Below are 13,768 nucleotides of genomic sequence, written 5' to 3'. Positions count from 1 at the left end.
CCTTTTTCCAAGGGATATTCTTTTCTGCTTTGTTGAAGATGAGTTAACCATAGAGTTGAGGGCCCATTTCTGGATTCTCTATTCTGTTCCATTTATCTATGTGTCTGTTTTTGTGCCAGTACCACACTGTCTTGATGTTCACAGCTTTGTAGTACAACTTGAAATCTGGCATTGTGATGCCCCCGGCTCTGGTTTTCTTTTTCAATATTCCCCTGGCTATTTGGGGTCTTTTCTTATTCCACACAAATCTTAAGACGATTTGTTCCAACTCTCTGAAGAAAGTCCATGGTATTTTAATAGGGATTGCATTAAATGTGTAAGTTTCACTGGGTAGTATCGACATTTTCACAATATTAATTCTTCCAATCCATGAGCATGGAATATTTTCCATCTCTTTGTGTCTTCCTCAATTTCTTTCAGAAGTGTTCTGTAGTTTTTAGGGTATAGATCCTTTACCTCTTTGGTTAGGTTTATTTCTAGGTATCTTATGCTTTTGGGTGCGATTGTAAATGGGATTGACTCCTTAATTTCTCAGTCTCATTGTTAGTGTATAGAAATGCCACTGACTTCTCAGCATTGATTTTGTATCCCGCCACACTGCCAATTTGCTGTATGAGTTCTAGCAATCTTGGGGTGGAGTCTTTTGGGTTTTCTATGTATAGTATCATGTCAACTGCAAAGAGGGAGAGTTTGACTTCTTCTTTGCCAATTTGAATGCCTTTTATTTCTTTTTGTTGCCTGATTGCTGCGGCTAGGACTCCTAGTACTATGTTGAATAGCAGTGGTGAGAGTGGACATCCCTGTCGTGTTCCTGATCTTAGGGGAAAGGCTCCCAGTGTTTCCCCATTGAGAATGATATTTGCTGTGGGCTTTTTGTAAATGGCTTTTAAGATGCTGAGGAATGTTCCCTCTATCCTTACCTTCTGAAGAATTTTGATCAGGAATGGATGCTGTATTTTGTCAAATGCTTTCTCTGCATCTACTGAGAGAATTATATGTTTCTTGTTTTTTCTCTTGTTGATGTGATCTACCACATTGACTGCTTTATAGGTGTTGAACCAGCCTTGCATCCCGGGAATAAATCCCACTTGGTCATGGTGAATAATCTTCTTAATGTATTGTTGTATCCTATTGGCTAGTATCTTCTTTTTTTTATGGCTAGTATCTTCTTGGGAATTTTTGCATCTGTGTTCATCAGGGATATTGGTTTATAATTCTCCTTTTTGGTGGAGTCTTTGGTTTTGGAATCAAGGTGATGCTGGCCTCATAGAACGAGTTTGGAAGTATTCTGTCCCTTTCTATCTTTTGGAACAGCTTTAGTAGAATAGATATTGTTTCTTCTTTAAACATTTGAGAGAATTCCCCTGGGAAGCTATCTGGACCTGGACTTTTGTGTCTTGGGAGGTTTTTGATGACTGCTTCAATTTCCTTCCTGGTTATTGGCCTGTTCAGGTTTTCTATTTCTTCCTGTTACAGTTTGGTAGTTTGTGGTTTTCCAGAAATGCATCCATTTCTTCTAGATTGCTTAATTTATTGGCATAAAGCTGCTCATAATACTTTTTAAAAAATTGTTTGTATTTCCTTGGTATTGGTGGTGATCTCTCCTTTTTCATTCATGATTTTATTAATTTGAGTCTTTTCTCTTTTGTTTTTAATAAGGCTGGCTAATGGTTTATCTATCTTATGAATTCTTTCAAAGAACCAACTCTTGGTTTTGTTGATCTGTTCTACAGTTCTATGGTCTCTATTTCATTGAGTTCTGCTCGAATCTTTATTAACTCTCTTCTTCTGCTGGGTGTAGGTTTTATTTGTTGTTCTTTCTCCAGTTCCTTTGGTGCGAGGTTAGCTTGTGTATTTGGGTTTTTCCCAATTTTTTGAGGGATGCTTGTATTGTGATGTATTTTCCTCTTAGGACTGCTTTTGCTGTATACCAAAGATTTTGAATGGTTGCATCTTCATTCTCATTAGTTTCCATGAATCTTTTTAATTCTTCTCTAATTTCCTGGTTGACCCTTTCATCTTTTAGCAGGATGCTCTTTAACATCCACGTGTTTGAGTTTCTTCCAAATTTCTTCTTGTGATTGAGTTCAAGTTTCAAGGCATTATGGTCTGAAAATATGGAGGGGACAATCCCAATCTTTTGGTGTGGGTTGAGACCTGATTTGTGACCCAGTATGTGGTCTATTCTGGAGAAAGTTCCATGTGCACTTGAGAAGAATGTGTATTCAGTTGTGTTTGGGTGTAAAGTTCTGTAAATATCTGTGAAATCCACCTGGTCCAGTGTGTCATTTAAAGCTCTTGTTTCTTTGGAGATGTTGTGGTTAGAATATCTGTCATTTGCAGAAAGTGCCATTTTAAGTCTCCCAGTATTAGTGTATTATTATCTAAGTATGTCTTTACTTTGGTTATTAATTAGTTGATATACTTGGCAGCTCCCACATTAAGGGGCATAAATACTCATGATTGTTAGGTCCTCTTGTTGGATAGATCCTTTAAGTATGGTATAGTGTCCCTCTTCATCTCTTACTATAGTCTTTGGGATAAACTTTAATTCATGTGATTTGAGGATTGCTACCCCAATTTTCTTTTGAGGAACATTTGAATGGTAAATGGTTCTCCAACCTTTCATTTTCAGGCTGTAGGTGTCCTTATATCTAAAATGAGTCTCTTGTAGACAGCAAATAGATGGGTCTTGCTTTTTTATGCAGTCTGAAACCCTGCACCTTTTGATGGGGTCATTAAGCCCATTCACATTCAGAGTTACTATTGAAAGAAATGAATTTAGTGTCATTATGATACCTATTCAGTCCCTGTTTTTGTGGATTGTTCCCTTGGACTTCCTCTTTCTTTTACAGAGTCTCCCTTAATATTTCTTGCAGAGCTGGTTTGGTGGTCCCATATTCTTTCAGTTTCTGCCTATATTGGAAGCTCTTTATCTCTCCTTTTAATCTGAATGAGAGCCTTGCTGGATAGAGTATTCTTGGCTGCAGGTTCTTCTCATTTAGGACCCTGAATATATCCTGCCACCCCTTTCTGGCCTGCCAGGTCTCTGTGGAGAGGTCTGCTGTTAATCTAATATTTCTCCCCATATTAGTTAGGGATCTCTTGTTTCTTGCTGCTTTAAGGATTTTCTCTTTATCTTTGGAATTTGCAAGTTTCACTATTAAATGTCGAGGTATTGAATGGTTTTTATTGATTTTTTGGGGGGGACCTCTCTATCTCCTGGATCTGCATGCCTGTGTCCCTCCCCAAATTAGGGAAGTTCTCAGCTCTGATTTGTTCAAATATGCTTTCTGGTCCTCTGTCCCTCTCGGCACCCTCTGGAACCCCAATTATATGTAGTTTTTTCCTTCCGAGGCTGTCATTTATTTCCCTTAACCTTTCCTATGATCTTTTAATTGTTTTTCTCTTTTTTCCTCAGCTTCCTTCCTTGCCATCAACTTGTCTTCTATGCCACTCACTCTTTCTCCTCCTCATTAACCCTGGTCGTTAGGACCTCCAGTTTGGATTGCATCTCATTTTTTTTTAAAGATTTTATTTATTCATGAGAGACACAGACACACAGACACACACACACACACACACACACAGAGAGAGAGAGAGAGAGAGAGAGAGAGAGGCAGAGACATAGGAAGAAGGTGAAGCAGCTCCATGCAGGGAGCCCGATGTGGGACTCGATCTTTTAAATCTTTTAAATCTCAGGTCAAGTTCATAGGTTTTCAGGATGAGTTGAAAGTTATCTAGGTAAGTTGGTGCGGACAGGTGACTTGGGGACCCTACTCCTCCACCATCTTGCCCTGCCCCCTTCCTCCTGTTATTCATTTCTAGTTTCAGACTATTGTGGCCAGAAAAGATACTTGTGACATGATTTAAGTCTTATTCAGTTTGTTAATATGTGTTTTGTGGCCTAGCATTGTGGAATTTCCCATTTGCTATATCTAGTCCCCCCCCCCTTCCCTTCTACCTTCAAATATCACCATTTACATTTTTTCCTTTTATTTTTAGGATGTTTTTGATTCTTAAATTTCTTATTTCCACTTCTATGAGCATGTTGTATTCGGGGATTAGATTTTATTCTCATTGTTTTATTCTCGTTGCCGGCATTTAGCAAGTGTGCTTAACAAGTATTTATAGAAGGAAGGAGAAAGATTTAAAATTTTACAGAGATATGGAAAAGATTCCAACCAGTTTATTTGTTAAATTCCTGGCTTGTGAAGGCCTCTGAATTAAACAAAAGAAAGTAAAAATAAGGGGTGCCTGGGTGGCTCAGTGGGTTAAGCATCTACCATCAGCTCAGGTCATGATCCCAGGCCCAGAGTTGGGCTACCTGCTGAGGCAGATGTTTCTCCCTCTCCTCTCTGCTTGTGTTCTCTTTCACTATCTCTGTTTCTATCTCTGTGTCTCTCTCTCAAGTAAATAAATAAAAACTAAAAAAAAAAAATTAAAAATAAGATTCAACTCCCTTGTGGGTATGTTTAAAATGTAAAGATTGACCAGAACCAGTGAAGATGACTTGCAACAGGAAGAGCTTTTATTGACACACCACCATAGAGAAAGCCAAAGAAACATTACCATTCTACAAATAGCTTGTCTTAATTCATTAGAAGAAAACCATGAAAATAAGAGGGCTTCTATTCAGGAATCTAGCTTCAATTTGGTATTTTAATTTAGGGGTCCTTCTTCTGGGGTTCAGGAAGGCACCCTCTGTTCACTCTTCACGTTGTTGGCTTTGGTGGATTTCTCTTCTACAGTGTGAACTCTGGATGAGAGAACTTTGCCACGAGGATCTATTTCTTCAACAATTGTTTTAACCATGGTGGTTTTAGATGACTCTAAAATGACACAATGAAGTGTTATAATTTATTAAATCCATTAAGGAAAATAATTAACTCCTCATTTGAAACTGACACAAGTACATTTTGAATGCTTATTAGCACAGCTTTTTTTTTTTTTTTTTTTTTTACCTTTTATCTGATTTCCTGGTCCTCCATAGCCTTTTGATTTAACACAAGAGCTGTAAAAATACAGAGAGCTTGTATTAATTATTTCACTCTATTTTGCTGAGGAAACTGGAAAACAAGGATTTAAGATGGGAGATCTCTGGATTCTGAAATAACACTAGAAGAGGTTTATTTATACATGATATGGGTCATTAATATTTGTGCTTGATTTCAAAAAATCTTTAGTAACCTTAAAATAAAGTGCATTCTCAATAGAAGCTGTACTTACCCATCTTCTCCATCAATCAGGCGGCAGTAGGTCTCAATTTCTTTTTCCAGGTGGACCTTGATGTCGAGCAGCTGCTCATACTCCAGCTTCTGGCCCTCGGTCTCGGTTCTGACCTGGTGCAGCTGCTCCTCCAGGGCTCCAATCTGAGCCTGGATCTGGGCGAGCTGTGTGCAGTAGTTGCCTTCGGTCTCGGTCAGGGAGCACTCCAGGGAGTGTTTCTGTGGATCAGCAAGATATAGTTTAGTAGAAAATGTCACAGTGTTGTTTTAGAATAAGGCAGAGCACTTAAGACATATTTAATAATTATGCTTACATGATGCAAATAACCATATTTAGCCCCAAAGAGGGTTCAATATTCATTGTTGCCTTTATTAGATGTCATACTATTTTTCTGTCTGAGAATGACACAGTTGATGGTGAATGTCACTTGGATGTCCAGGAGTGTTAGCAAAGATGAACTTGTTTTCTCATAGGGCACAGTCCAAAGATCCCTCTGCCCCACTAATATAAACTGCTTCTAGAGTCTGGCACAATTTGCCACATTCCCTAGGAATAAAGGTCACCCTACAATTTGCTACGTTGTTTATAATCACCAGTCTTGTCTCATGTAGATTGTAGCTCTTCTATTAAAAAACAATCCCAAGGATGCCTGGGTGGCTCAGTGGTTGAACATCTGCCTTCTGCTCAGGGTGTGGCCCCAGGGTCCTGGGATCCAGTCCCACACTGGGCTCCCAGTGGGGAGCATACTCTTTCTCTGCCTATGTCTCTGCCTCTCTCTGTGTCTCACATGAATAGATAAATAAAATATTTTAAAAAAATCCCATAGTGAACTGTGCAAACTTTTCCAAAGTATAATGTCCCAAAGAAAAGAAGGACCTTTTAAAGCTTTAAATGGTTTGACTCATTGGTTTGTGAATCCAAATGGGTTTATAAAGAGTTTCTCTTCAAGAGGGATACGTGTTATACTTCTACATGGAATGAAGATAAGACTGTCTTACTCTTTCAGCGGCAAGAATTTTTATGCAAAGTCCTAATTTTATATACACTCATACCCTCTTTTGTGGATAAACTCTGAAGGTTTGTATACTAGCCCTAGCAGAAAAAGTATGGATGTGGGAGTTAAGAAATTTGGAGAGAAGTTCAGGTTCCTTGGTATTCAACTGTGGGACTGGGAAAACTGCCTCACTTCTTTGAATCTCAGATCGTTCTTTTGAAAATAATGACAGGAATTATAAACTCTGCTCTGCCCAAGCCCCAGGGTTATTGTGGACTCCAGTGGGAGAAAGTGCTAGGCAAACCCTTAATGAAAAGGTTGCTATTATTATCAAGCCTGTTTAGCTTTATAGGCAACATTCATGCCTCCACTTTGCTTCTTGTTTATGCCACTTAAAAAGGAACTTGTAAGTGTTCTTAATTAAATTGCCCAACGGAATGCCAGATGAGGAAGATAGGGGTGCACACACATTTTTGCATTCCATGGAGAATTTTTTTTTTATCTTTTGATTTGCGAGAGAAGATTCAGGATAAAAATTATTTTCTTTTTCGAGGACCTCAAAATATTTGTGCTTGCTAATTTCTCATGTTTCACAATTACCAGCGTCTAGGTCTACTTTTCAGGCCAAGAGGATTGTGCTGTGCAAAACGCAAATGTGTCTTATTTCAAGCATGGTAATTAACGGATAACAACGAAAATAAGTAATATTATGTAGAAGAAACACTTTAAATTTTTTCTCCAATTCTGAAACATATTAGTACATTTTACTGACCATTGCTAAGAGGGACTGAAGCTCGATCTCCAGGGTTTGAAGAGTACGTTTCATCTCTGTAAGTTCATTTCGAGCCGAAGTGGTGGCACCAGCATCGTCAGAAATCTGCTGCTGCAGGGAAGCGCTCTGAAAGGTTGGGGGTGGGTGTTAGGGTGTTAGGGTGCTGCTGGCCTTGCCTCAGCACCCAGGACCACGCAAGCGCGCCTAGGTCGGGTTTTACCTTCTCGTTGAACCAGGCCTCGGCGTCCCTGCGGTTCTGCTCTGCCAGGGCTTCGTACTCGGCCCGCATGTTGTTCAGCAGGACGGTGAGGTCCACCCCGGGCGCCGCGTTCATCTCCACGTTCACGTTCCCTCCCGCCGCGCACTGCAGCGCCTTCATTTCCTGCAGGGAATTTGATTGACCACGTTAGGAGCTGAATATTTTCAAAGGAACCAGACAGGCAGGATGCATAACGTTAGAAACTTTTAAAAAAGCGTTGGTCGCAAACCATGAGAGTGCTAACTCTGGGAAACCAAGGGTTGCAGAAGGGGAGGTGGGTGGGGGTTTAGGGTAACTGGATGACTAAGGCACTAAGGAAGGCACTTGATGGGATGAGCACTGGGTGTTATACTATATATTGGCAAGTTGAATTTAAATAAAATATTTTTAAAAATTAAAAAAATAAAAAATAAATGGGTGTTACATTGAAATGTGAAGTCTGTAATCTTCATAAGATATAAAAGATCGCTCAATGTCTCTAATCACACATCATATTCCCTCCATATTTTTCTTTTTCTTTTTAAATCTTATTTATTTATTCATGAGAGACAGAGAGAGAGAGAGAGAGAGAGAGAGAGAGAGAGGCACAGACACAGGCAGAGGGAGAAGCTGGCTCCATTCCATGCAGGGAGCCTGACGTGGGACTCGATTCCAGGTCTCTCGGACCACACCCGGGACTGAAGGTGGCGCTAAGCCACGGAACCACCCGGGCTGCCCCCTCCATCTTTTTCCGATACTAATGGCCTGCCTTGGAAATCAAAGAATTTCTCAAAGCAGGCAATTAATCTGTGTTGATTTATCTCTAAAACCTAATAAAACCTGACCACCCTCCCCCCCCCAAAAAAAAACCCCAAAATTTTCTTTGGAGGCAGATGGATAGAAACACTGCAAAAAACCTAAGCCATATGGAGAAACTGATGAGTTCCTTCTGGAATGTTTATGTCAGACATTATTATACTTGTCATCTGAAATTATTATTATTATTATTTTAATTTTGGGAGCCAGGCAGATCATGGAGGCAGGAGAGACAGAGCACCTACCTCCTCGTGATTCTTCTTGAGGTAGGCCAGCTCCTCGCTCAGAGTTTCCAGCTGGATCTCCAGGTCAGTTCTGCACAGAGTCAGCTCATCCAGGACCCTGCGCAAACCGCTGACATCTGCATCAACACTCTGGTGAAGGGCCTGTTCGTTTTCAAACCTTAGAAAATATTTGACAGTTAGTCCCATCACCTTTTAGGTTATCAAAAACTTCTAATCATGCTTTGAGATCAAACTGTTAAAATATACTCAAAATTGCAATTAGACTGTCCATAATGCAAGAAGCAATCTTTGGCACAAGAGAATGGGAATGCTCAAAATACTCTTTCATATGATCTTGACATTCATTTGTGTTGGATCCTACATTTCCAGAGTAAAACATAATATTCGGCTGGTCATTCTTACATGCATTTGGTTTAAAACAAATAAGGTCAAACAATTGAGGTGACCTCCAATAGCTTAGATTAAAGGGGAAAATGCTGAGATAACGTCTTTGGTTTCTCTTCAGCTCTACTTACTTTAGCCTGAAGTCATCAGCCGTTAGTCTTGCATTATCATTTTGCAGGATAATATTGGCATTGCTGGTAGTTGCAGAAATGATCTGATAAATGGAGAGTTAGTTAGGAGTGAGGAAATACTTTAAAAATGTCATACTTCCTTGAAAGAAAGTCACCTACAAAATTATATAGTACTCTTTCTGGCATCCTGTCTCCAATAATAAGATGATTCTTTCGCAGATGGGAAATCAAGTATGGCCTCTTTTACCCTTCCCCCACCCATAAAAATAACCCTTTCTATGAAAAAACTTATAAACAATATAGCAAGAGAGAGTGGGCAGTTTCTGATATTTTCATATTACAAAAAGCATAAACATGCATGCCTCATACCAGGTTTGGGTGAGCCATATTCAAAGATTAGAATTTTAACATAAATTATTTTTAATATTCATAATGAACTACAGAAAATCAGAAGCTGAGTGCAAAGCCCTGCTGTGTGTGACAGCTTCCACATTTGTGTGTGCTTATGTGGCTAAATACTCTTAGGGGTTTAACCCTTATGACATTGTGCTTCTTACCTGGTTCCTAAGGTCATCAATTATTGGGAAGTATCTGCTGTAGTCATGATCAAGACCACGGCAAGAACCAGGCCCAAATTTCTCATACCAGCCCTTGATCTTCTGCTCCAGGTCAGCGTTGGCCTCTTCTAGTGCTCGCACATTCTCCAGGTAGGAGGCCAAGCGGTCGTTGAGGTTCTGCATGGTCACCTTCTCATTGCCGGACAGGAGGCCATGCTCATTTCCTGTGAAAGCAGCGCAAGAAGCACTTCCCCCGCCATAGCCTCCTGCAGATGAGCTGCCCCCGAAAGCACAGGAGAAGCTACTTCCAATGCCCGGCACACCGCATGCATTCCCAGCCCCAAAACCTGCTCCCCCGCTAGAACCAAGCCGTCTGGATGCAGAAGAAAAGCGCACAGACATGATGTCCAGACCAGCGAGCTTGTCCCTAGAGTGAAGCTCTGATGGCAAATGTCCTGCTCAAATGGTGAGTTTGTCTTTATATACATATTACCAGGGTGTTTCTTGATGAACCTTGCTACCCATAGCGAAATAGTGCTTGCCAGCTCATCATGAATTATTCATAATTGGGTGTTTTGTTCTTTTTTTAATGAATGCCTTTACCCTACTGTGTCCATTTCTGTAGGTGGAGAATTACCTTGGGGTTATTTGCTATCTCCAAAATGAGACAGGGAGGGGTATGATCAAGATTATTATAGTGATGCATTTCAAATTTAGTATGAGTAATCCTTCCTGTCTTCTAGGTTTCAGGGCTACAAAACTCTTATAAGAATAAATAACAAAGTATGATAGATTTCTCTTCCCCTTGCTCAAAGCAACGACATTACATTTTCTTCAGCAAAAGAGCCCATCATAGTCATGCATTTTGATGGAAAATATGATCTTTCTTTCAGATATATTGAAAATAATTTCAAGACCATGGGCTCATGGTACTGGAGGGAAAAGGTCAGGTCTTAGATGAAAACTGAGGTTTTAAATGGACTCTTCTTTGGAGACAGAAAGTCTTCTTGATCCTTATCCCTCCTGAGTTATCATTTCATCTTTACTGCTTTTCTGTCTAAGGTATAAATAAAGGCACTGGTTAATTTCTCTGGGTCCAGTTTTCTTATCTGTAAAATATAGGAACTAGACTATGGCCTGTATATTCCTGTTCTATTTCTAGATTTCTTGTGTTTTTACATTTCTTTCTTTCATTATTTCTAGAAAAATTTTGTGCATTCACTTCCTCCACATTTCCCCTCCTACTCACTCCTGAATTTTGGTTCCTAGCACTTTATGGAAATTAACCCTCAAATTGCTCATTTTCCCACATCTCCAATTCAGTCATTATTTCTCATGTTTATTCCCTTACATCTTCTTGGACATATTTGATACTGACCACACCAGGCTTAGTGAATTCTGAACAACTGCCTTCTGAAAATACTTCTAATGGAATATTTCTGTTTGCTCCTCTTCTTTCTTCCGTTTAGTATGTCTGTGCTCTAGATTTTGTCATTCCTTATAATTTTGTGCTTGACACTCTTATTTTCTACACATTCTCTTTTGGTGCTGTCACCCCTTCTTGTCACTTTGGCTATAGGTGAATGGTTTCTAAATATGTATCTTTAACACTGGTCTGTGTTCTATTCTAGATCCACGCCTCACTATGTCCACTAGACATTTCTACTTGGATGACTTCTAGCTCAACATTCAATCACCTTGTCATCAAACTTTGATCTTTTGTATCTTTTTGCATTACTTGTTGGTGGAATTACCCTGTCATGCTTATGATTGCTAAAAAAATCTTTAATTTCTGTCATCTTCTACCAGCTTGCATCCAACAAGTCACTAGGTCCAATTGAATCTACTTCTGCAGTGTCTCTTGAAGCATTTTTTTCTTTTCTATTTTTCTTCTATCATTTTTTTCCAGCTTAATAATTGGATTTTTGGTTCAAGTCTTTTTCTTTTCCTTCCTGATCAGTAGGCAGAGCAGTAAGTCAAGGTACCATTCCTGTAATACACCACCATTCATGTAATTGAAAGAATGTGAGCTCTTGGATCAAATATATCAGCATTCATATCCCAGTTCTGCAAATTGCTGTGTGACCAATGCAAAGTTCTTTCTTGCTGAGCCTCTGTTTCTAAGATGGAGATGTGACTTGTGTTTTTGTGAGGCTGTTAAATGGTAGTTACATTTGTAAAGCAACTATGCTTGTCAATGACTGTAGTCAGTAAGTATTTCTTTCCTTCTCCCACTTTCCTCCAGTTTAAAATCAATGGACTATAAGCTAGATAAAGCTCCTTTGTCTGACTTGGAAGTTTCTTCTTGTGGTAGGTTTTACCAGCCTGACTTGTTCATTCCTTCATTTTACTGTTCTTACCTCCCTCCTTTTGGTCTCTGCTCGTGTTGTTCTTTCCAGTTGAGATTATTTGAGATCTTGCATTTGCCAAGAACAATGGACATTACTTTCAATTATATAGATTGAAAATGAAGTTGCTAAAAATATAAATTTTCATGACCTAATAAGTGAATTTACAGTAAAGCAAGTCAGAGAAATCTATTGATCAACAAAGAAATCATATTAATAAAGCATTATAATTTATTATATTACAAAAAATATGACATAAAAATGTTATTTTGCAATTTGTAAGATTATATTATGTATGTATTACTATTCTATGTTTTAATAAAACATTTTTAAAGAAAAATATTTATGTGTTAGTACCCCTAACTGAACTTTTTCCTGACTTTGGAACAAGGGACCTGACATTTTTATTTTGCCCTAGACTCTGCAGATTAGATGCCATCTCTGGTTGTTGGGTCTTTCTCTGGGGTAGCTGAAGAGTTCTAGAGAAAAGACCTGCAGGTACTTGAGTGTTTCCCACAGAAGAGTGCTTACTACCTACCTACTCTGGAGTGAAATAAGCACACACCACATACAGCCTCTGAGTATTTAGGGCCTTACTTAAGGATGAGCAGAATTTCAATAATCACCATATATTAAAAAACACTCCAACATGAAAGACAAAGACACAAAGAAAGAATCAAAGAATGGCACTTGGATACAAACAATAAAGGAATCTGAATAAAACGTTAAAAAAGAAACTACCTATCATTAATGCCCCTAGGAGTAAGAAAAATACTACATATTTGAAACATGAATACAGTATTATTAAAATTGAACAGCAGAGCACAAGGAAGGGCCCTAAGAATTAAAAAATAAATTCCAAAATAACTTCAATAGATGGGTTGGCAAATAAGATTCAAAAAGAAAAAAAATCTCCCTAACAGTTGAACGAAGGTCAAAAGATGGACAAGAGAAAAGATTAGAAAATTAGAGGTTTGGGGCACTTGGGTGCCTCAGTGGTTGAGCACCTGCCTTCAGCTCAGGTCATGATCCATGGGTCAAGGGATTGAGTCTCCCAGTGGACTCTCCACCTATGTCTCCCTCTGCTTATGTCTCTGCCTCTCTGTGTCTCTCATGAATAAATAAATAAAATTAAAAAAATAAAATAAAATTAGAGGTTTAGTCCAAGAAGAGCAACCTTAAGTAAATCTTTCAGAAAGAGAGAACGGTGAAATGATGAAGGAATTATTTTATAAACATATTTTATAATACTACCCAGAACTAAAGGACTGAGCTTCTAAATTGAAAGAGACCACCAATGACTGTAAGTAATAAATGAAAAGGAATCACAGCAGAGCACATGCTCAGTTTATTTCAGAGAACCATGGAGAAAAAGAGAACACTTAAAATGTCAGAAGAAAAGACAACACACATCCAGTGATGGGGAAATCAGAATGGCTCTGGACTTCTCAACAATCCTGGAAGCCCTGACTCCAGTGAAAAATGCCCTCAAAATTCTACTTGAAAATGAAGTACAACATAAAATTCTCTACTCTGACAATTAATCATGAGTGAGGGTAGAATAAAAATATCTTCAGACATGAAAGGTCTCAAAATATTTATCTTCCTCACATACTTTGTCAGGAAATCACTAGAGCGAAAAATGAACAAGAAAAGGAAAAAGCTTAGAATCCGAGAAATAGGGCCCCAGTACAGGTACACTGAATGAATGTCCCTGATGATAGCTGGGTAGCAAGTCAGAAAAATAAATATGAGGTGGGAGGATTCTGAGTGTGAGGGCTGCAGGAGGTAGATGGAAAAGATGGATGGTTTTGTTCATGTAAGAAAGAGGCATGAGAGATGAAGATATATAGGAAACTAGGTTAGTACAAATGCTAAAAAAATATTGCTTGTATGAAAAACAAAAAGTTGCACAAAAAACATGGCGTCTACCGCTCAATGCAACAATGAACAATATCTTCTTAGCCATAATGATGAGTAACTTAACATTGATCTAACCAAATACTGTGGTATAGCTATGTTAGGAAGAGAAGGAAGGTGGCAAAGGAAAAACT

At 38.8% G+C, this 13,768-nt stretch overlaps 1 protein-coding gene across 1 annotated transcript; it reads right to left on the bottom strand.

Annotated features, from left to right (window-relative positions):
- Positions 1-4,509: 4,509 nt before the first annotated feature.
- Positions 4,510-9,830, bottom strand: LOC129515827 (keratin, type I cytoskeletal 27). The gene is made up of 8 exons (XM_055334890.1): positions 9,367-9,830; positions 8,810-8,892; positions 8,295-8,451; positions 7,216-7,377; positions 6,996-7,121; positions 5,230-5,447; positions 4,965-5,014; positions 4,510-4,832 (listed from the first exon to the last, which is right to left on the bottom strand). Exons 1-8 carry the CDS (start codon positions 9,766-9,768, stop codon positions 4,690-4,692), a joined length of 1,341 nt encoding a protein of 446 aa, XP_055190865.1. The 5' UTR covers positions 9,769-9,830; the 3' UTR covers positions 4,510-4,689.
- Positions 9,831-13,768: the final 3,938 nt, after the last annotated feature.

This window comes from Nyctereutes procyonoides, unplaced genomic scaffold (assembly GCF_905146905.1).
Source record: "Nyctereutes procyonoides isolate TBG_1078 unplaced genomic scaffold, NYPRO_anot_genome, whole genome shotgun sequence".
Classification (NCBI taxonomy): domain Eukaryota; kingdom Metazoa; phylum Chordata; class Mammalia; order Carnivora; family Canidae; genus Nyctereutes; species Nyctereutes procyonoides.
Note: the sequence above shows the minus strand (reverse complement) of the source record. Positions and strands in the feature narration are given on the sequence as shown.

Coding starts and splice junctions, on each gene's coding strand:
- LOC129515827 (XM_055334890.1), bottom strand. CDS start 9,768: ATGTCTGTGCGCTTTTCTTCTGCATCCAGACGGCTTGGTTCTAGCGGG. Junction 7,122..7,215: donor AGGCCTGGTTCAACGAGAAG/GTAAAACCCGAC, acceptor CCAACCTTTCAG/AGCGCTTCCCTGCAGCAGCA. Junction 4,833..4,964: donor ACCAGGAAATCAGATAAAAG/GTAAAAAAAAAA, acceptor GTGTCATTTTAG/AGTCATCTAAAACCACCATG.